General features: G+C 41.2%; 1 protein-coding gene across 4 annotated transcripts in view; it reads right to left on the bottom strand.

Annotated features, from left to right (window-relative positions):
* Positions 1–23,697, bottom strand: part of tsnare1 (T-SNARE Domain Containing 1) — a 314,760-nt gene that overhangs the window by 119,044 nt on the left and 172,019 nt on the right. For all 4 annotated transcript variants that reach the window (XM_085290554.1, XM_085290558.1, XM_085290555.1 and 1 more), the window contains exons 9-10: positions 16,418–16,490; positions 297–379 (exon numbers count right to left, since the gene is read on the bottom strand). In XM_085290554.1, the coding sequence (XP_085146680.1) occupies positions 297–379; positions 16,418–16,490 (156 nt within the window). The remainder of the gene's footprint in view (positions 1–296; positions 380–16,417; positions 16,491–23,697) is intronic.

A 23,697-nucleotide genomic window follows, 5' to 3' on the forward strand; every position in this document is an offset into this window, starting at 1 on the left:
AAAAGACTCCGGGCAGGCATTTTATGTTTCTGCCTGTAAATACAATTATTTTAACTGAAGGCAAAAGCTAGTAAAGTATGACATGAAATTGCATCATTTCTGTTATTATGCTAGTGGGGGATGTGATAAAGCTGTGTAATCTAGTTAGCAAAGTCCCTGTTTGCATGGCTGATCAAGCTAAGCTTCGTGTGAGTGCATTACAATAAAAAGGCTCAGTCAAGTACACAAAATGAAAATGGAACAAAATGACTCCAAGGTGTGGAGCACACTGCAGCATGGGACGATTCAGTGCTTACCTGGTATTGGTTGGCCTTGGCGAGTTCTTGATTGGCTGACTCCACATTAGAAGAAGCTGTCTGGATGTAATCTTCAATACTATCTGAGGAAACAAAGAACAGATTGGATTCCTTTTAATATAACAACATACAACAATACTCATTCATTCACTGACTTGCTCACTACTGGTTTGTAGAGCCTCACAAGTACTACAGTTGCAGGAATTTCACCTCATCAGAAATCACTGCACATCTATAACATTGTACATATTGAACAAAAATGATACACAATATCTGTAATAGTAGTATAGAAGTAAAAACACCCCTGTCAAAACAATGCACTACATATTTGCCATACATCATGCCTCAGAAACCAGTGTTGCAAATATACACTTTAAAGGCCTTCAAAATATGAAACAATCTTTCTGCCATCATCATGCTGAAGATTTGATTGCCAGCAATCTTAGTTGCCCAGCTCAGCGTTGTGGACGTGTACAGGTCTTGTAGGGAATTGCAGCCAATCATCTTCTCATTGAAATGGACGACACACTGCAGTCTGGCTTTGTCCTTGGCAGTGGCAGCAGCGAACTAGATGGTGATGGAGGAGGTGAGGAAAGACTCAATGATGGAGGAGCTAAAATTGTACCATCACGGACTTAGACAGGTTATATTTCTTCAGCTGGTGCAGGAAGTGGCTTCTTGTTGAAGTAGCTGATCTTTAGGTCCCACTTTAGGTGCTGGGAGATTGTTCCCAGGAAGTGGAAGGACTTGATTGTCTCCACTGGACAGGCATGCTGGAATATGGGAACTGGTGGAGCTGGAAGTCCAGTATCATCTCTACTGTTTTGATAGCATTGAGCTCCATGTTGCTCCAGACTCAACCCCACCTGAGGTGAGCCCTGAGAGCGTGGTGTCAACCGCAAACTTCGGGATTTTAATGGAGTGGTGATTGGAGGTGCAGCTGTTAGTGTATAGAGATATGCAGAGGATAAAGTACAAAGCCCTGAGGGGAAGCAGTGCTGATCCACTGAAAGTCTAAACCATACCAGTCTCACATGCTTCCTTGAATTGAACTGGGAGATCGTATCCTGCAGCCCAGCTGGGAGGATGATATTAAAAGCATAACTAAAGTCCATAAAAGGCAACCTCAAGTGCAGTGCCATAATAACTGCATCATCCACTGACCTGTTGGGTCTGTATTCAAGGACCAAGATGGGGACGAAGTATGTGAGATGGGACAATACAAGCTTAGATGTCAACCAGGACTTGTAATTACTAGAACTCACCCTGGCGTGTGATGCATTATACTTTAACTTAGTGCTCCATGTTTACATATAATGGTGGAGTGCTATGATTAATTCTCGTACAGTACATTAACAGAGGCTTCAAGGTATTACCACTGAAAGGAATTGTGATCATAGCACTTGAAATATGTGCCCTGAAATTAACAAAAAAAGAATATGAGCAAATATATAATATTAACAAAGATTTAGTAGTTACTTCCCTTTGTCATCACTGGCATACGCAGATGATGTTACATTTAAAAAAAATCATCCAAATAAATGACAGAAAGAACACTAAATACAACCTTGCTGATTCATCTGTAATAACACTTTGCACCGGAGAAATAGTCTATATTTGATCCATGAATATACATTTACATTTATAAACATAAAAAAAGAAAGTTAGAATTTTAATGCTTCTGCGTAATATGAAAAGACCAATGGCTGGAATACTTTGCCACCTGTGGGAGCAGTGTTAAAGAAGTGACTCTTCATTGTTACTCTTGACACATAATCAAGCGGTACCAGGAGCTACTGGTCTAACAGTTAACACTGCGACAGCAGCAAGACCTCCTCTTTTAAACTTGTCAATACACGGACATTAATGGGATGAGACCGATGCGTTTAATGAAGTGGGTGGTTCAAAATCTTTGGTATCACCACACATAGTTACCCACATATATTTACAGCTGGCCAATAACAGTGAGAGTACTATTGATTGTTTTGGTGTAGTGAGAGTAAAAAGGTTGCAGCCAGCTCAAAGATGTGTCTTATGTTTAAGGCTTCAGTGGCCCCTGATAATTACTGCACCAGTTGAGCTTGTAGAGAATTAACTTTTGAACTTAACAAGAGGAGGTGGTTGGGTGAACGAATTGTGCTGATTGACTAAAAGCATTTACTCTGTAATGGTGAGTTAAAGAAGATGGGGAATACATGCTTAGATTCACCAGCTCAAGAAGTAAGCCTGATTAATGGACTCATTAATTAATTCTGTTTTTTTTCTGCCCTTCTGCTCAGAGGATGTTCTTTGCCATGATTAGGAAATATTTGGCTTTAAAGAGGTAACTTAAACTAAACCCAGTAGTTAAAGATAATAAGTAAGATTCTGTGGGTACCAGAGTTTAAATGTGTTTAAATAGGTTTTCAGGTGATCCACCATTTCACCAAAAGGGTATAGAAGGCAACTGCCTTGAAGACAAGGGACCACTGATGATCACTGTATGTCTATAGGCAATTTTAATCATTAAAAAAAAAATTAAGAAGCACTCTCATTCCAGGACATAATGCAATGGCACAAAGCAGTTTGTGATATCCTCCTGAGAACCGAAGAAAAAAATATTCTGATTGAACATTTTTTGTGATTTCCTTTCTTTGGAGCTAAAAGAGGCCACCCAAACACATGAGATATCAATGGAAAGCCCAGGATGTCCTCTATTCAGTACATCAGGACTTAGTAGGGTATCTCAAATAACAAATAGTGTCTATTACAGAGGATATAGGCTGGTTCTCAGGAAGAGGATATAGTCATTCATGTTGGTTTGTTTTTATCCAGTTTGGTTCTTTTTGAGTAATTAGTATATTATTGTACTGTATCTAATGTTATCATTACAGTTTGAGTTTAGTTCTGTTTATCTGACCTCCTTTTAGAGCCTAAAACTATCATTTGACTTTTTATTCGTATATTTCTTTGCATTTTTCAGGGTAAAATGAACCTCACTTTTCCAAAAACTACTATGTCCTTATTCCTGCTCAGCTCAGCTTGTCACATATGCTCACAAAGGGAAGACTCTTTTAGTATATTTGAGAGAGTTCCAGAACCTTCCCACTGGACAAACTGCAGGAATAGCTGGGGCTCTGGATGGTTGTGTTATCTTCACTCTAATGGACCATTTTGTTCTTTTTCTTTTATTTATAGCAATGGCGGTTCATGGAGCGTCTCAACAGTTCCTGGATGTTAGCAACATACACTAGCTGAGTCACAGAGATATAGCACAATAAAAGTTTGAGACACACTTGTAAAGGCTAAAATGTTGTTTCTTAAAAACAAGACTGTATATTATCCAAATCACACGAATCAAATTACCTTGTGTATTAAAACATGTTAGCAGGTTATCCAGCAATTGGGCAGATTAGGCAAGCAAACACAATGTGTATTATGATCAAACAAAAAAAGTTCTTCAGAACAGAACTTCTTGCTGGCTAAATATAACTTTATGACATGTAGTTGTCTAATCTGTTTAATTATGAGTATGAGCTATTATGATAAAAAAAGATACTTGCATAACAATCAGGGGAACAACTATCTATTTTGTAATATGGCTATAGATAAAGAGTTGGAGCATATTTGAGAAGACTCATAAATATAGCTTCTACCCATATAGCCAGGGGGTCTGGCCCGGATCTGGTATCAAGCCGGCACTGCTGGCTGACTTCTGGCATGATAAGACGTATGTCATCCAGATATGGGCCAGGCCTGGCATAGATGGCACGGTCTATGTGATGGCATACCATATCTGGCTCGATTGTGGTTTGGGTTATGTGGCCCAGGCCCATAGAAAACAGGTCTTCCCTGGATCAGGCATCAACCTGGCACCTCTGACTGACTGGTGTCATGGCAGGGTGTATGTCAACTAGATGTGGGCCAGGTCTGGCAATGATGGCACTATTTATCTTTCTATTTTCCTATTTTAGTTAGAAGACCCAAATGCCATGTTGCAATACTATACTGCTATGGTAGCCAACATTTCAAATGCAGGTTTGACAGGTTTGTGAGTGTACACTTTATCCAAACCTAGTGACGGTTTACTCATCTTTGCCAGTGGGTGGCTGTAGCTCAGGAGGTAGAGCGGGTCACCTACTGATCGGAAGGTTAGTGTGTGATTGGGTGAATGTGGCATGTTGTATAGAGCACTTCGAGTAATCCTGGAAACTAACAAAGCGCTATATAAGAGTCAGTCCATTCATTGCCTGAACAGTGTTTCTGTCACGGTCTGCAGAGACAGGCCGTGCGGTGGTGTGTGTAATGGACCCAGGTGCGTACACACGAGAGTAGACTGGAGTAAACTTAACTGAAAGCGAGCCTTTATTATGGCTGAAGACAAAGTGTACAAACAAAGCAGGGATAGCGTGACTAGACTATAACTAAACTGGGAAAACTAATACTGTGACAAACTAAGAAAACTCAGAGACTATGATGATCACTGCAAAGACTGACCGTGAAAACATGGAGGTGAGAACACAGACGACGCAACACAGACTACATGAAACACAGAGACTAAATACACATGAGGGATGATCAGGGGAAGTGGCCACACATGGGAGCACAGCTGACACACATGAACCTAGCGACAGGACAGGTGAAGTGAAACTGAATACGCTGACAATGAATACAGACTTTCAAAGTAAAACGGGAAACATGGAGATTAGACATGACAAGAACTAAATATAACCACGCAGACATGACGCATAAACCAGGGAGACTTAGTACAGGGGGAGATGACATAAACAACTAAGGAACAAAACTAAACTGCAATCTAGAAATTAACTAGGTGAACTAAGCTAGGTGCAAATGAATACAAAAGATACATGAAATTCAAATACTGGGTCGCTTGACCCGGGACCATGACAGTTTCACCACATTACTTTTGCACTGTTTTGCATGTTCCGACACATGTTGTCATTATATGGCTTGATTAAGGTACACATTAGGCTGACATCTGGGGCAAGAGCTGAAACTGTTCTGGGCCAGCACAGGGCCAGCAGTGTGTCTACAACTGGCCCGTGGCTGCACACAACTTACTTCCACACATGGGCCAGCACAGGACCACCACTGGCAAACCAGATCTGGGCCACCAAAGGGCCGTCATTCTTTGCGGTATGTGGGCCATGTCTAAGCACATTGTGCGGACCAGATCCGGGCCATACCAATTTTGCTATGTGGGTAGGCTCTGCGTTCCTGTTGACCATTACTGTTTGTATTCTTTTGCAGCTCAACTGCTGGGAAAAGCAGAGAAGATGGAAGACTCAAATGAGACTGAATACATAGGATAAGTTTAAAATATGCCACCAGTGCTGAAATTATATAAATATATAAAGAAATTATATATAATATCTAATTATACATAACACCAACATATCTAAGAAGACAGATAAGGCTTACTAAGACTTTCAGACTAATATATATATATATATATATATATATATATATATATATATATATATATATATTAGCAGCTGGATAGCGTAGTGGTTAGACTACGCACCTTTGGAACAGAGGATCGCAAGTTCGATTCCTGCCTGGGGCGTCTGTATCCAGTAAGGGTCCTAAGGCTAGACCCCCTATGCTAAGCAAGCCTACCGCAGACATGAGCGAGACAGATAAATATGAAGGCATGCCGGCTCGGACGTCGCCCGGATCAACAAGGTCCGCGTCAGGTGTTGAGGAACCAGGGCACCCTGACGAAAAGTGGGCTACTGGAACAAGAAGGCATCGGTGGGCAAGAGACGAAAACAGGGCGTTGTTGGAATGCTACTATGCAAGTAACCCCGGCGGAAGGGGCTACATGAATAGGATGAGGGACCTATGGATTCTTCGATACCCAACATCCACAATGACGGCGAAACAACTAGTAGCTCAGTGTTCCAACATTCGAAAGAAGGGACTGCTCTCACAGCTAGAGATTGACGAGGTACAACACAAATGCTACGGCAAGGAGGAGTCAGGACGCCAGGTCAGGGGGGAGATATCATCACCCCCACCCGAGATTGGGTACATAGCCCCAAGTGCGATAGGAGAAGGATCGTTGAGTGCGAGAGGAACTGACCTGAAAAATAGGATCATGGCCAAGCTTGAAACCTGGATCCCCCGTAGCCGGTTACCAAGATTACGTGAAGTTCCCTCAGAAGGTCTGCTAGATGATGTTAATGCAGCACTACGGGCAATACCTACAACCACGATTACCGACACTAACAAGCTGATCTACAATACGGCAACAGTGATCAGTGAGATGCTTGGCTACAAGTTGAACAGCGACAAGGGGCAGTACCCTCCATGGAGAAGGAGGCTAGAGGGCAAGATCAAAGTAGCACGGAGAGAGGTTAGCCAACTAATGGAGTTGCAGAAAGGTGCGACAAATAAGGTGCCTAAGAAATACAGCAAGCTGTCCATACCTGAGGCCTTGGAAACTGCCAAGCAAAGACTCACAGCCTTGGCCAGCCGCTTGAGGAGGTACACCAGAGAGATAGAAGGCAGGAGAATAAACCAGCTGTTCTCCACAGAACCAGCAAAGGTGTACTCTCAGTGGCAAGGGAACAATAAGAGAACAGCACCACCAAGGCTGGAGACGGAGCAATACTGGAAGAGCATATGGGAGAAGGATGCAACCCATAACGGCAATGCTCAGTGGCTAGAGGATCTGAGGGCAGACCACAGCGACCTCCCTGAACAGGGTCCAGTAACCATCACAGTGGCAGATATCCAAGAAAGGGTCTCCAGTATGAAGAGTTGGACAGCACCAGGGCCCGACATGGTTCACACCTACTGGCTGAAGAAGCTGACTGCACTCCACGAGCGTCTGGCAGCACAAATGAACCAGCTGCTAGTTAACGAGAGACACCCGGAATGGCTAACTGAAGGCCGGACGGTCCTGATCCCCAAGGACCCCAAGAAGGGACCGGTCCCCTCCAACTACCGACCAATAACCTGCCTCAGTACTACATGGAAGCTCCTGTCAGGCATCATATCGGCTAAGATGAACAGGCACATGGGTCAATACATGAGCGGGACACAGAAAGGAATTGGCAAGAATACCAGAGGCGCAAAACACCAGCTACTGGTAGACAGAACAATCAGCCGAGACTGCAAGACCAGACTGACCAACCTGTGCACTGCCTGGATTGATTACAAGAAGGCCTATGACTCAATGCCCCACAGCTGGATACTGGAATGCCTAGAATTGTACAAGATCAATGGGACCCTAAGAGCCTTCATCAGGAACTCAATGGGGATGTGGCCCACCAGAGAGGTGACATTCCATGTCCCAATTCCCAGTCTTGGTAGCTGGGGATCAGTCCGCCAGGGCCTCCGCTCCTGGCCGCTGCCTGGTACACAATGCACCCAACCCCTACCGCGCCTCCTGCAGGTGGTGGGCCTGCGGGAGGTCTATATATGTGTGTGTATAAATATATATATATATATATACACACACATTAGGGGTGCAACGATACAGAAAATTCACGGTTCGGTTCGATACTTTGGTGTCACGGTTCGATATTTTTTTGATACAAAAAAAAATGTTCATGCCTTTTTAATTTGTCATTTATTAAATTTTCACGGCACACTCCGCACCACATCTCTGTGCATTCATCATTTGTTTGAAGCCAGCTCACCTCCTGCAACTACTTTTCCGAGAATACGTGCTTCTTTTGTGGTTCGGACTCCTTCTGACATTTCTTTGGAGGTGGAGGAACATCACAGTAATTGCTTAAAGGAGCTTGCTTCTTCGACATCTTTAAGAGTTCTAAACAAATGTCTGTCCTCCTCCTGAAAATCTTATGTACGCAAGCACGCCTTGCAACTTCTTATCTTGTGCGCGTTTTTTATTTTGACAGCGGATGCGCACCTGCGGACCACTTATGTGCACCCCTGGTTATTTAGCTCGTCATATTGCAGCCACAGAAATTCTTTTGTCCATGATAAAGCTGCACTTTCTTTTTGCCTTATAGTCTGATTCGTCATAACTTTTCCGTTTTGTGGTAAGCTTTTCTTTGGCTGTCACTTCTTCACCCTGACCTGTCTTATTTGGCCCAGCAGAACTAAAATATATATTCTGCTACTTTTACACACGCACCCACATAACGCTCAGCGATTCTCTGCGAGATCAGCCTCTCACATGTTTAAGCTTGCTGCAGGAGATTTCACTTGTCATGCTTGCATAGTAAGCTAACGATTGATAAGACGATGTCAGAGGAATTGGTGTGCAAATGATCATCACTCACAGATCAGTGCTGTCGCTCTCTATACACAGTTAGCACGATTGCAAAGTGAAAGCAAAAAACAAGCGCAAATTCAAATGCGATTTCAATATGTCACATATTGACAGTGGCTCACCGATGCCAATGACATAATTACCCAGCTACATTTCCGAAAGAATGCAAAAGCATTGACATATATTTTTCCTTCCTACGGTAGGCCGACGGGCAGGGCAGAGATAGATTTTGGTAGCCCGACTGGAAAAATCGTTAGACCCGGGGCGTCGGGCTAGCAATTTTGCGAGCCCTGTATCTGATTGAGGAATCACTCATCTTTGGAAAAGAGAGTTTATTACAGTGAAAAGGCTCTTTCCAAAATAAAAGCTATACTATACGCTTCTTCTGGGCTATATTCTCAGCAGCATATTAAACATATCAGGTCCCCATAAGGAGAATCACGTGCTAATGGCTGTCTAAATGACTCGGGTAAAGTTTGTAGCATGCGTGCTTGTTGTTTTTGTCTGCTTCCACTTGTCTTTGCACTAGGATGATGTCGGCGTAAATGTTCAGTCATTTTCGTTGTGTTCCCACTAGTGCTGTCAGCGTTAATCTGAAATGACGTTAATGCCACAACACGGCAAATCTCCGTTAACGAGCTACAGTGGATCGCCCCGTGCATGGGGCTGGACAGCCAACACGTTAACGAGCTAACTGCGCTAACACACTAGCTCCCACCCATGTAATTGAGCATTGCATGGCACATCCAACATACTGTTTTACTTTAGTCCATGACGCGCTTACCTTCAGAGTCATACGTCACATGAAAACCAAAATAGTTCCAAACGCCAGATCTGAACGAGGGTGGGGGGGGTTCAATTTGCCATGTTGCAAGGAGAGCTTAACTTCTGTCTCGCTAGCTTGCCCTGCGTTCAGTGAATCTGCGTTCGACTACTCCGCCTAGGCTGCACTGTCGAGTGCAAATCCACTGAGCGCTCAACACAGACAGCATCGTCAGAAGGAAAGTTGATAAAATAAATTAAAAATTTTGTATTGTTCGATACATATGTGTACCGAACCGAAAGCACCGTATCGAACGGTTCAATATCGATACGAGTATCGTTTCACCCCTAATATAAATATATATAAATATATATATATATATATATATATATATATATATATATATACATACAAAGATGTAAATTCATACACTTTGCTGTGCTATAAAAATCCAAATCAATGCACTTATTGACTTCTAATTATTGAAAAACTTAATTCTTTCTGTCTATAGTCACATCTTCTAATTGCTCATTAAGCAGTTCTGGGAACTGTGAATGTGAATCCATATGATAACTACACGTTCTGAATCCCCGCTGATGCCACTCTTACCATACAAAGGCTCTGGAAATACCAAACAAACACAGATCTTGTATATAAAAAGAAAGTACTGTTTTCATGTGTATAAACTGAAGCTCTTTTGAGTAGTGTGCCAGAGTAGCCCGCATGAATAGGCCGTGAAAGTGCTAATCCTTCCTTTTTTTAGCCAATTCTTTTCTTTGTGCTACCTGCTTTTTCCACAAATGCCTTTACAACACAATCAAATATTATTTCTATTTGCCACTACACCAAGAAAAAAAACAGGTCAGGGCAATTTCAGTGCATCTCTTTTAATGGGGACAGGTCCATTATTGCCTGGCTCTGTGGTGGTCAGATAGGATGTCTGCTTTGGTATAATGCCTGTGAACTCTGCAGTCTTCCACAGTATTCTCTTCTATTTCTTCCTTCACTCATTTAGGTAGAATCACACTGTGTTCCTCTACCATGTCCAAAATACTACATCCACAGTCTTTCACATGCAAATGCGGTACCTCATTCATAAGCAGAGCAAGCATGAGATGTGGCAGAATTTGCAAACAGATAAAAGTATTAGACGTGACAGAAGGAAGTGTTCAGTTTATTCTTTATCTGAGTGAGGGCTGACGTACAGTTAACATTTGAAAGAGGAGAATGTGACTGATGGTACTTTTACAGCTGTCCTCTATACACTAGTTATGTTGGACTTCTTCTAGGACAACAAAGTGACGCCAATGTACAGCGTGAAAAGATGCAGTACTTCCACATTAAAACGGCAAATTTTACAGCATAATTAAACATGTTTACAGGGTTATGTATGTATCTACTGGTATGTATCTAGCTTATTTACCTGTTTGAGGATGTTGTTTGCCTAGGGCAGGGGTGTCAAACTCCAGGCCTCCAGTGCCGGTGTCCTGCAGGTTTTAGATCTCACCCTGGGTGAACACACCTGAATCAAATGATTAGTTCATTACCAGGCCTCTGGCAAACTTCGGGTCCAAATTCATGGGCTGCATCCTCCTGAGGCCACATTTGTAGACCGATTACGTCACAGCGACGCGCTGAAGGTTGTCCAAAATCGTAGACTCCTCCGAATGCAGCCAACAAATGCGTCCTCCTTTTCCCCGAATTTGAAGGATGGGTCGGGTGTGTCCTTCGTGGCCCACCATATCCCAGAATTCATAGCGCGGCCCAGCCAAACTCCAGTTTCCAACAATGGCGGCCGCTACTAAGTTTTAAAATTACTCATACTAATCTTTCTGGGTCACAAAATAAACTTTTAACATATTTCCAGGCGAGAAAGTAGCTGTGTAAACATCAAATATCTGCTCGGTTTATCAAGATATCGCATATTTGCAAAAGTGCTTCGACGTTTTCGGAGGCGTCTGCTACCCACCAGCTCGATAGCTCGTCGGGAGCTCGAGGGTTACTGATGCGGCCGAGAACGGCACAACTCCTGGCACATCATTTTCAGATCACCGTGGACTTTTGCTGCTCGGGTTAAACGTAATATATAAGTCACTTAGACAACCTAAAAATGTTGTTGTTGGGCTTTTTTCAGTGTTTTGTTTGTTCGTGAGTAAATCGATTTGGCTGAGATTAAAGTTATTAGATTAGATAAAATAAAATAAAACTTTATTAATCCCCCGGGTGGGTTCCTCCTTGGTTTTTACACAGCTGACTAAACGTCAAACAGAAAACTGATTAAACAGAAGTATGAGACAGTCGAGAATTTACGCCAGTGTCCCGTTATATTTTAGATAGCAAGGAGCAGACGGCCGAGTTTATTAAACTCCACCGAGACAGCGGTGACGCTAATCAGAAGGCTAGACCGTCCAATTTCACGGCCGTTTACTTCCGGCCTACCAGACGTTCTGAGGACCCGGCCCACGTAGACCGCGAAGGCCGGGTCCTCAGGAGGATGCAGCCCATGAATTTGGACACGACCATGTTGAGGAGGTAACTTAGCCATTTAAATCAGCTGTGTTCAATCAAGGACACATCTAAAACCTGCAGGACACCGGCCCTCGAGGCCTGGAGTTCGACATACCTGGTCTAGGGTCTCTGTCAGCCGGGTTATGGTCGTCTTAACAGCTTGAAAAAAAGGCAACTGGACTTCTGCACATTTTGCACCTCATTCATTCAGTCGCAGACCAACTGTTGGAGGGTCCTATGTATTAAAATGCCTAGTGGAGGTTGTTCTCTTGTTTCCTGGAGGTGAGCCTATGAACTGGTTCACTCTAAGGACAAAACACCCAAACACAAGCAAAACAACACAGTGTATGCGGTGCAGTGCAGCGAGAAGTGATTAGATCTCTACATAAGACAAACAGCTCTCCTCTCTACAAACAGGAAACAACACAGCTTTACACCTGCATTTTAAGATTATGACACTCCTTCCAGGATGCCAGTGTTTATATTTTGGGCAGAGAAGACACATGATTTAAGATACAAGTGAAGGGCGCCATCGACGTCTACTGTAGCTGCTATCACCCACCAACAGTGCAGTCCTGCGATCCATTTCAGGCGTTTCAACTCCCATTCACATTTGGCCTCAGGTGACCATAATAACTCACATCATGGTGGGGTGGGCCATTGTCTCACAGAGGTTTCACCTGTGGGCCCAGTGATGGGAATGACCCACGTTTTCTCTCCTCGTCATGTCTCATGTGACAACATGATCAACACTGTGCTGACGACCCTTAGGGCCAGCTCCAAGATGACACCCGCCACTAGCGGTTTATTACCTCCAACTGTTTTGGACTCCACCAGTTGAACCAAAGAAGCTTCTTGGATGAGAAAACCCATACAATCACACCCAGATAAATAAAGTCCTAAAGTACCTTCATTAGTCTGGTCTTACAAAAAGATACTCCAAGGTGTTTTTCCCTGCTTTTTTTAGCTAGACAAAAATTATCACCCTGTGCCTCTGTTAGTACCATGCTAACATAGTTAGTTGAACGGTGCTAATATTAGCATTTTTTTCTTTTTGTGTATACAGTTTGTAATTGTGGCTATTACAATACTTATACTCACTGTTTTGAGTGCATAATTGCATGACAAATAGCCACAGGAACAGCTGGACAAGTACCAGGATGCTTTACAATGAAATATCAAAAAATTGAGTGTGTAACACTAAACCTCTCACAGGTGTTTTCACATCTGTGGTGTTTAGTCCATTTAAATCAAATTATGGTTCATTTTCCTGATGGTGGGGTTCATTTGTATAATAATGTAACATACTAAATCATGAATTGATAAATATTTTCTACTCAGGACCTTGCATTTTGGCTCAGCATTTTTTAATAAGTTGCTTGAAGCTTTACCACTATGTACCCACATCAATAATTTTCATCTACCCTGGTCTCCCTGTCAAATGGAGCGCCAGTGAATACTCCAGAGAAGCTGGTTGAGTCATTTGTTTACTTTGGGTTACACATCACTAGCTGCTAGTATATCCACCTTACATTCCTGCTGTATGAAATGGCAGTTTAATCCTCAAGTGGTGAAGTTTGTTGTTTCCACCTTTAGTGGGATCAGCTTTCTTGCTTATTTTGCAAAGTTCACAGATAATAAAATAATGACAGAACAGAGAAAAATTACCCTTAAAAAACAGTTTTGAATTTGGCGCATCATTTATATCTCTACATTTTAGCAAGCCTACTTAAGACTAGTACATTGGAGAAAAGGGCAAACAACGAAGAAAACAAAAACAAAAACATTTTATTATCCATTCTTGCAGTTAGGATAAGCCAGTTTTAGTCATCCTGACTCTAAAGGGTATTTAAAGGGTATCTACATTAGCCTGATTGAAGGTAGCAAACAAAAGGGCACTCTGTAACAAAAAGGTAGCAATTAGCACAAGTTATTGCTTCCCATTCTTCCTAGGAAACTTCATCACACACCCACAACCCCATTACGTACCCACACCTTTTACTCCATAAAGCAATGCAACTAATCCTGAGTATTTTGAGACACTGAAGTATCATCCTGTGTTTGTGTGTGTGTGTGTTTAAATAAAGCTAGCAATAGTTATGGTCAGCACTGTTGTGTTTTTCCTGAGATCAGGAATGTTTATCTTTTTGACAAAATCTTCAGTGGGTTTGTGGTGACGTTTAACAAGTCCATAATAAACAGGTCTGGGTTGAAATGGTTCTTCATATCTTTGAGTTATGAATATGAATCCTTCTCCACAGAGATACCTTGAGATGTCTTCACAGTGTTTTACTGTGGGTTTGATACATTGTTGTGTGGTTTCTCTCTTCAGTCAGTCTCCTTGCAAACAACCTTCCATTACTACCACGAACCACAAAATAGGATTCATCAGTAAATAAAACTTTTTCCATTACAAAGTATGTCTTTATAGACGCTATGCATCCTCTGACACTATGACCTTGTTTAGACAGAGAAATTTTAGAAATTCTTTAGACAAAATTGCTTGTCCATCACTAGTGCAAGACTTGATGGTGTGCTAATTTTTGTCTGTCAAATCCTGCTTTGATTCAACTGATCCAGTTGTCACCAAGTGTTTTTGAGGTCTGTCCTCTTAGAAGCCTTCAGTCTAGCCATTAAACAGTGTTGGGAAGGTTACTTTTAAAAATGTATTCCACTACAGATTACAGATTACATGCCCCAAAATGTATTTTGTAACGTATTCCGTTACGTTACTCAATGAGAGTAACGTATTCTGAATACTCAGGATTACTTAATATATTATCAAACTTTTTACAACTACATGAATCTACTATTGCTGTGTGATTTATTACTTTTACTGAAGGTTACTGGCCATACAACTAGATTTTTAAATCTTAATATAAAACGAGTAACAGTAGAGTGGACATAGAAAACGCGTATATAAAACAGGTCCGCGGCTCTGAACCGTAGTAAAGGGACCTCTGGCTAATACGTCGGGTTCATGTCGGGCTCGTAGCTGAAAACTAGCTTTACTTTGTTGTCTGGCTCAACTTTTCTAGGGAGAGACAGAGAGAGGAGTTGAAAGGCTGCTGCAACAGAACTTATTGTTTCGGAGGAAAACACGAACACGGTGTACAGTCGAGTCTTAATAGCTTACTTACATCTGGACTACACTGCCCATGAGGCTACATTCTTTAGGGCTATTCCTGTACTGGCAATTTTTTGAACAATAATTTTAAACAATAGTTCTTCCCGTCATTATGCGAGTTGAAATTAGAGGTTAATGCTGTCGGGCCTTCACTGAACCACCAGCAAAAGAAGATGAAACTACACGTCATGGTTGAAAAACACAGAAATAAATTCCCTCTTACTTTGGCTGTTTGGCTTCCACCACGATTAAAATCGCACTTTCTGCACAGCTCCCTCTCTCTCTCTCAGTGAAACCGGTTAACCATCAAAAATCTCTGTTTTCTACATTATTTGCTTGCTTATTACTCAGCAGTCAGCCGCTGCGTTTTTGTTTTTACAAAATGACCTCTGACAAGAAAGCCTAACTTCTTCTGTTTAATACAGAAGAAATTAACATTTTTGTAAATGATGCCAAATTTCAAAACTCTTAGCTGTGTCTCTAATAAAACTTCTTTAAGTTTACTCTGTAACTTTTTGCTTTTCTTTCAGCAGCATCAGGTAATGTTCATGAGTTGATTCATGGTTTTCTTCAGTTTTTGATCTGCTGCAGAATATTTTTAAGCCTATCCACTATAAAAAGCCAGACCAGAAAAATCTCCTTCATGTTTTTTTGTGTTTTATCCTCAGTTACTTTGACACAAAGGCATCTGCTGTGATGCTTAAACCTCTGATGAAGTCTCACAAGCTTTGTTTTTATACACAAATATAAAAATATGGATATGTACTGATAAATTGTCAATTAATATTTATTTAAAATAATATTTCTGACTGAGTCCAAATTCAATCAAATCAAATCAAATCCAGACCTAGTGAATCAGAATTAAACCAGCTATAGAAATCAGTGACGATACCCAGCCCTATGCTACACCGACCACGGCTCAACACAGTAACCTTAACTTGGAAAGTCATCTGCCTTTCACTTCAAGTTAGATTTGATCTAAAGCCAAAATCACACCTACATTTTTCAGGTATGCCCCTTTTTCCCATATGGCTGACACCAAGTAAAAGCTAATTCCCCAGTGAATGCTCATGACGGAGCCAGACATAGCTGATGGCACATTTGTGACCCAGCAGAAAAGCCTTTATATCTGTCCTATATCTGTGTGCTAAGTTTCATTCTTTTTGCCAAGTCTACATCACTGCAGGGAGTGGAGAGCCGTTTATAGATATCAGGGTGTCTAAATGGATTTTCTCAAACACTCTGCACTGTTGTGGTTTTTAAACCCACATCTTTTTGCTTCTCATCAGAAAATTTGTCAGTGTGGCAGGGAGGTGGAGGTTAAAAAGTTTGTTTTGCCCAGCAGAACGTTCAAGCTTAGGGCATTAGTCAAGCACATCATATTAAAATGAGCCCACAAAAGGTTATCTGTAATAAATTAGAGTCGGCAGTGTAAAAATTCAAGGCATACACAACAAGATGGGGCAGCATCTTACCTATTGCATCTCCTTGTTCATGAACCATGCTGGCCAGATCCTTCATGATTTGACTGACATCCAGCATGTCTCTCTATGGAGAAATCACAGTGAATGCTCATGTTAGTCCTCCGTACATATCAGTCCATGAGAGACAATGTGCACATAGGACAAAGATTATAGCTTGAAAAGTAAGGTTATTATTATTCATTTATTAATAATATTATTGTCCATATTTACACTGTTTGGTCTTATTAGATGTTATCATCTTTATTACTTAAACTAAATGCAAAGTATTATCAATATTGAATAATGCACAAAGTCATCTTGCATATGTGAGCAGGCAGTCAGGCTTAATTACAGAAACAGAATATGTAACAGAATAACATAACATTATTTCATTTCACTACATTTTTTTTATTTTTTATTTTTATCTAATAAAAAAGACTCTAAAGTGCAAAGGTGGGATTTGCATATTCTTTATCACCCTGATCAATCCTGATCGATCAAAGAAGTAGTAGAAAGGATGGTTCATGGTTTCAGATGGACAGAGATCAATTGAAGCCAGTTTTGACTGATATTATGTCAACAAAAAATTGTAGGAAACTGTAGTGGCTTTTTGTCATCCTTAAATGTTTTGCTCATAGTTGTGCAGCTATGAAGGATTTCTATAGAAAATGCAATTCTAATTCAATTTCCCTGTCCCTTTAATTGACAGTGGATTTGTGTCTAATCCTAAATGTTTTGTGCTTGGCTTGTCCAAAAGTAAAAAAAAAAAAATGCAGTTCAAAGTTTTTGTTCAATTATTCCACTGTCAAGGCACAGAGCGAACTGGTGCAGCTATGGCTGACCGCAGCTAATTCTCCACAGTCTCAGAGCTTTGAATCTGCTCTCAATGTTTCAGCTCAAAGCAATATGAAAGCTTATAAAACCTCTGTCTATCTCATGCTCGCAGGTCCCCCCCTTTTCCTCCATTATGGCACCGTGCAATCACAGCTGCGTTTGTGTAGCCTAACCCACTGGGCCATCCATCACAGGTGGCGGAGTTTGCTGTGGAAACTGGCAGCCATCCTGCCACTTGGCAAAAACCATTTGAATGGAGCAAAAATGGCCCCTGGCAAAGCTTGTGATGCTAAAGACTTTTTGCATTTATCTTGAGGCAACACTGTCCATCACCCTGTAATAGAATAATAAATTTATTTTACCTGGCAAAGCATTGGGCAATCAGGGCTCATTTTATCATAATGACAGAACAGTGTGTAACCAATTTAGCAAACACTGTGTTGCGAATAGACATAGACAGACGGGGGGACACACACACACGTACACACCCAGGTGGGTTGGGGCGACCGTGGGTGGGTGGGTGCAGTGGACCCCTGCCTGAGGGCTGAGTGGGTGGCCAGGCTTGGAGCCAACACTGTGCCCTTTTCCATATTTCATGTGCTTCAAATTCTTCTCATGAACAATCCAGAAGCCACTGGATACTGGCATCAGGCTAGGAACCAGCCAACATGGATGTTCATTAGGATGATTTGTTTGTTGCCTTTTTTCCAAGACTTGCAACAACAAAAAGGACATTCTGATAGCCAGCTCTGATACTCCCCCACATTGAAAGGAGCCAGCTGAGGTGGTTCAGGCTTCCAAGTTTAGATGGTTAAAATGAAGTTACTTAAGCATCCAAACGTCCACCTCATTCAGTTATAACAAAGCTCTTCATTTAAATGCACATCATCGTGCTTTCTTGCTTTTCAGAGGTTATGGAGATATTTTTTTCCACTAAGTGCAACTACGAGGACACTGCATTCCATCATATATAGGGGCTTTCTACAGAGCCCTCCATTTCTGACTGACCAAGACCTAAGACAACCATATAGACTACTGTATGTTTTCTCCTTTGTGTGGGCACCTTAAAGGGCATTTTATCCTGTTTGCTCTTCTATAATGACATCCTAGAGAGCCCTAGTGCATTAGCATTTGTGCCAGTTCAGCTGAATTTTCTTTCTATGACACATTTTCCGTCTGTACACAATGTTATTCATCAAAGTCAAGGAAAACTGAAAGGACACCAGTTTTTGAGTAATTCACTCTAAATTTGCACCAGCTCCATGGGGCAGTGCTCTACAGCTCACCCTGACCTTACCTCCCACTGTGGCGCACATGCAAAAACCGAGCTTGCTGTATAGGGATCAATAAAATGTCAGTGAACTTTTGCTACATGCCACAATTCTTTATGATGATAGCCAAAGAATCAGACTAATCCTCACTTCCAGAGCTCACCTCTGCTGGTCCTCTGACACTGTCTGTCAATCCTGCTGCTCTTGTTATTGTGTATGACTGATAAAAAGAACATACTTGAATAAACGAAAGGCTCTGAGGGTCTGTATATTTTCATGCAACTAAAATGTCAGACCACAATTCAGACATCAGTTTCATCTGACACTGGGGCCTCTGCCGAGGCAGCAAAAACACAATTAAACTTGAGGCCAAGATAAAATAGTCACAACAACCCTGCCGGCAGCATCTGATTGACACCTCAGTCATTAGAACTGCATGCCTTGCATTTCTCCAGTCATAAAGATGTTTCTGATAGCAGCTGATATGAACACTTGTGAGAGAGATTGCAGCTCAATCCACAGCTTTGCAACTTGCAGATCATCTGATAGAGGATGGAAAAAGGGACTCTTCTTTTTCGATACTTTCATGCTTGTGTTACCAAGATATTGTTCTATTTATCCACACAGAAATCAGCATCAGAGTTGGTCTCTTGTGTGATTATTCTAGTCTGTTTCTGTTTTGTATTTAATTGCTCTTCACAGTTTGATTCTTTCAAGGTATTATCAAGATGAAGGTAATTTATAGTCCAATATATGACAGCAAAGTAGCTAGATAAGGTTTGATTCTCCCAGGATGACTGCAGTTTGCAGCGGCTAGCAGTGTACACACAAACATGTCTTTCCATCTTTCACTGCAGGGCAGTTATGAGAGGTTTCCTCTAGTGCCTGCAGAGGGAAGTATGGCACAGCAGTGTTCTCATGTCAGCCTTTTAAAGGCGAACCAGCATCAGTAATAAGAACCGATTAGGCATGCAAGTCAGCTATGAGGAGGGGGTGTGCCGATAGATGACACGACCTCTGAAGAGGCGTCTGGGAGATTTAAGGCGTTTTCACACCTTTTTTGCTCAGAGAAGTTACTTGGAACTCTGAAGTGCTCTCTCCCACTTAGTTTGCTTCTTTTGGCCAAATGTGAGTGTAGCAATCAGAGCGAGACCTCGCTGAGAAAGGAGTCTCTCAGTACATTCCCAAGCTAAAGTGGCGCCTCCACTAGAATCTGAACGTGATCTGAATGCAATCGAACTACTGTGAGGACACGTTGTCATATGTTGTCTACTTATGTGACTACATTCAAGTTATAACATGGTTATTGAAAGGTCTCAGGTTGGCCCAACTATTAGGAATTATTTGTGACATTTTCTGTCAGTGTAAATTACAACACCTAACACTGTGTTAAGGATCAGTACTCTTTGTGACAGATAAGTTCATTTGTAATGTTTTTGGAGAGGTTAAGAGCAGTTGATTATAGTTCTGTACGTGATTATAAGTGTTCTATACTATACTTAGTATTTTACAACAAATTAATATTCTTCAAGGAAGAACAAAATTTGACTTTTAGTGGGAGAACTGACTGACCAATTTTACACCTCTGTCCAGTCTGTGAAAATAACCCTAAAGCCTTTGCTTGCATTATGCAAAATGCATTGTTCTGGATCCTGGATAAAATGTGATGCAAGGCTTTAAAATCCAACACTTTCAAATGCAGCGCTGTCAAAGTGGTGCTAAATATGAAGAGAACAAATGAACACCTATAACTTGAGTATAGAACTTGGTTGTATATTCAAATAAACCAGCTTGGATTTCACTGAGAAGCTATACCTGCCCCCTAAATAATGTTTAATTCCAACCTCACAGCCAACCAGGCAAATGTGTTTTGAAGAAATGTTTACATTGCATATATTCCTTTTTTCTGTCAGGGTAACAAGGAAAAAGAGATCAACATTCTGTGACTTTAACTTTGCTGAATATTTACGGGACATAATCTCACTCTTATGAATGTTAATGAGCCATTATGGACCTTTTCTCAATTACTGTTTAACCAGAGGACCACTGGATGTTTCATACATTATCAACAGGCAAAACATTTTATCAACACCAACAATGTCAGTCTGACTGTACTGGGATTCTTGTTTCTTTCTGTTGTTGAAAAAGAAATGAATGGACAGAAAAGAAGGTGTTGCTTTTTCATTTCTATCATTTTCTTTTTTTAACTATTATGTCACCCCTCTGATTTTACCCTGTTACTAGTATTTGATTGTAGTATTTCATGAGTTTTTACTTAACACCAACCCAAAATTATGAATAAAGAAGTCTACTATTTCGTGCCATAAACTGCCGTTCCTCTCATGGCCACCCCCCAAAAAAAGAGTCATTCTCCAAAGACTCCTGTGTTAAAATGCCCACTGTCCCATTACAATTTAAGAGTCTGGCACAGAAGCAGCAGGTGCCTGTGTAACCCAACTTACGAAAGAATGACCGAACTCCTACTAGCCAGTATCAGAAAATCTAGGATCGACAGGAGCCCAAGGTATAAACACCAATAAGGAGAGACCACACCACAGTAGACTGTTCACAAATTTGTTATATTAGACACACGGCAGCTGCAACAAATGTAATGAAAGCAATAAATTAAAATACAAAATATTTCACCCCAAAATAACAAACTAAATAAAAGTGCGTGCATACAGCTTTCTCTGAGTCAAATGTATGAGTGAATAATGTCTGGTAACTGATGGATCATTGGGGCCCGTTCAGTTTGTTTAACGTTACCACACTCCGATGAAGGAAGAAAGTTCGTAGTCCTGCAGGTATCTGAAGCTTCAATGGGAACTAAACTTTGGCTTCAATAAAACCTCAGCAAATCCTGTTAACTTTTGGGTTGGCTCGCCATCCAGTTAACTGGAACTGTGGAATCGCTGCTCCTCAATGAGGGCTTGCTTCAGACTGGGTCGGTCTGTCGAGTCATCCTTTTATCAGATAACAAAAAAAACCTGATCGATGACAGGGTGAAACTCTGACCGACCAAAAAAAACTGCAGCAGATTCGCTTGCAACTCCTAGCAATTCGACTTCGGGAACATTAGTTTCTCTGGCACATGGCATTGTATGAACAGGAACGAAATGGCAACTACAGAAAGTCATGCGATCAAGGCCAATCAGCAAGGGTCACTGGGAGCTCATTGCTGATTGGCCAAGTTAAACGACAACAGATAATCTTATTTGTCCACATCTTCCTTTAAATAAAAAAAAGAAAGAAATGACTAAATTGTTTACATCATACACCACAAAAACTACTTTCCACTGCTCTTTTTTCCTAGCTGGGCTACACCTGCGTTTGCGCATTGCAGCTATACAATTCTTGGACATAGACTGTGACTTAAACTTGATAACACCATTTTGTTACGGTCAAGTCTTACGTCTAAAAAAAACATCATGGCAGTAACCAAAATGCTAATGTTGAGGCCTTAAAATGTCCTGTCCAAAGACAATGATCGGCTACATCTAGCTTTTATATGTTGTCTAACGCGGTCAAAAGCACCATTTTAATTTATTCTTCCAAAACATGTAACCATGAGAATTTATTCTTATTAAAAGCTTCAATAACTTCTGTTATTTCTTATTCAAACTAATGTTGTAAGATGGCCACATTTTCATGGCTGCACTACGAGCCAACCAGACCAGTGTTACATTATTATGTTTTAGAGTGTCAGTTGCATTTTGTCAGGTGTAGTCTGGTTTACGGAGCACATCAGCAGACTCTGTCATGTCAGTTGTGATTTGGCAGCATTTGATGACGTATCTACTCTCCGCAGGCACATTAGTCATTGTTCTCTGTCAACGCTTGTCATTTCTGATTCCTTTTGTTCTCGCTGACCAACTCACAATTCACAAGCTGAGCAGTTTGGTGTGACTTCACGCTCCCAATCAGCCCTGTAGATAGATAAGTCTGAGACCTTAAATGAACTCAGATAAAGCAACAAAGCATTTTAATGTAAAAATCCAGACATCTTATCAGATTAAGTCTCAAAGAGAACAACAACAGAGGTAAGTGTTCCAACAACATTAATTTAGATGCTGTAGATACATACAGTGAGAGGGAGGAGTACTTGCATTCAGATGGTTACTGACGAGTTATCCTATCAACACAGAGAGAAGATGGTTCAAAACAAGTCTTGTTTTCATAACATCAGCAAATGAGCGTTCCATGCTGAGAAAGATGGACCTCTTTACCTCCACCCTCACTACATCAGGAGAGGTCGTGTGGCCCTGAGAAGTGCCCTGATTCCAAATGTAGCTTTTATGATTTTTGGGTTTTACATATCTAATGTGAAACCTGTAGACTTCTCCAGTATATTACCTCAATTCACCTGAATTGTGTCTTTATCGTCTTCTACACAGTGATTGTGTGCTTCGGTGTGGCGGCTTAGAAGAAGCATCACTTCTTATTATTTGAAACTTTAGCTATGTTAGATGTGAGGGTTCACAACAGTAACAATAACAGTTTGTTTACTATACAAATTCAGAGACACTTTATTAGGTACATCTTGCTTTTTTTCTGGCCTCATATACATGAGGCAAATCATCACCACTTCACGAAGTTGCTCCCCTGGAGTGTTTGATTACAATGAACTCATTGTCATATTCGAGAAATCAGTTTAGATGAGCCTTGTGACATATTTTAGGTTTTGTGTGCTATGCTTGGCACAATCCTGTCACCAGTACTCAAGAACCCCAAAACATAGATTTAAAAAGATATATTTTTAATAAATTCTTGAAAAATAAGTCCTCATATTGAATACTCATTCAATTTCAGTTAAGAGTTAACATGTTAATTTACGCAACTTTAAATATCTACAATACCTTAACGCTTCAATAGTCAGATGCTATTTAGTCATTTCGGTATATATTTTCAAGTCTTTGCTCAAATACACTGTTCTTAAACCATTCACAAAGGCAACAGATTAGACGCTTGTGAGCAATTATTTAGATTTATGATTATCCATCCATTCGCTTCCGCTTATCCTTTTCAGGGTCGCGGGGGGCGCTGGAGCCTATCCCAGCTGTCATAGGGCAAGAGGCGGGGTACACCCTGGACAGGTCGCCAGTCTGTCGCAGGGCCAACACACAGGGACAGACAACCATTCGCACTCACATTCACTCGCACATTCACACCTAATGGCAATTTGGATTT

This window comes from Mchenga conophoros, linkage group LG11 (genome assembly GCF_057382185.1).
Source record: "Mchenga conophoros isolate Kocher_MC1m ecotype Shallow Benthic linkage group LG11, M_conophoros_male_GT1.1, whole genome shotgun sequence".
Classification (NCBI taxonomy): Eukaryota; Metazoa; Chordata; class Actinopteri; order Cichliformes; family Cichlidae; genus Mchenga; species Mchenga conophoros.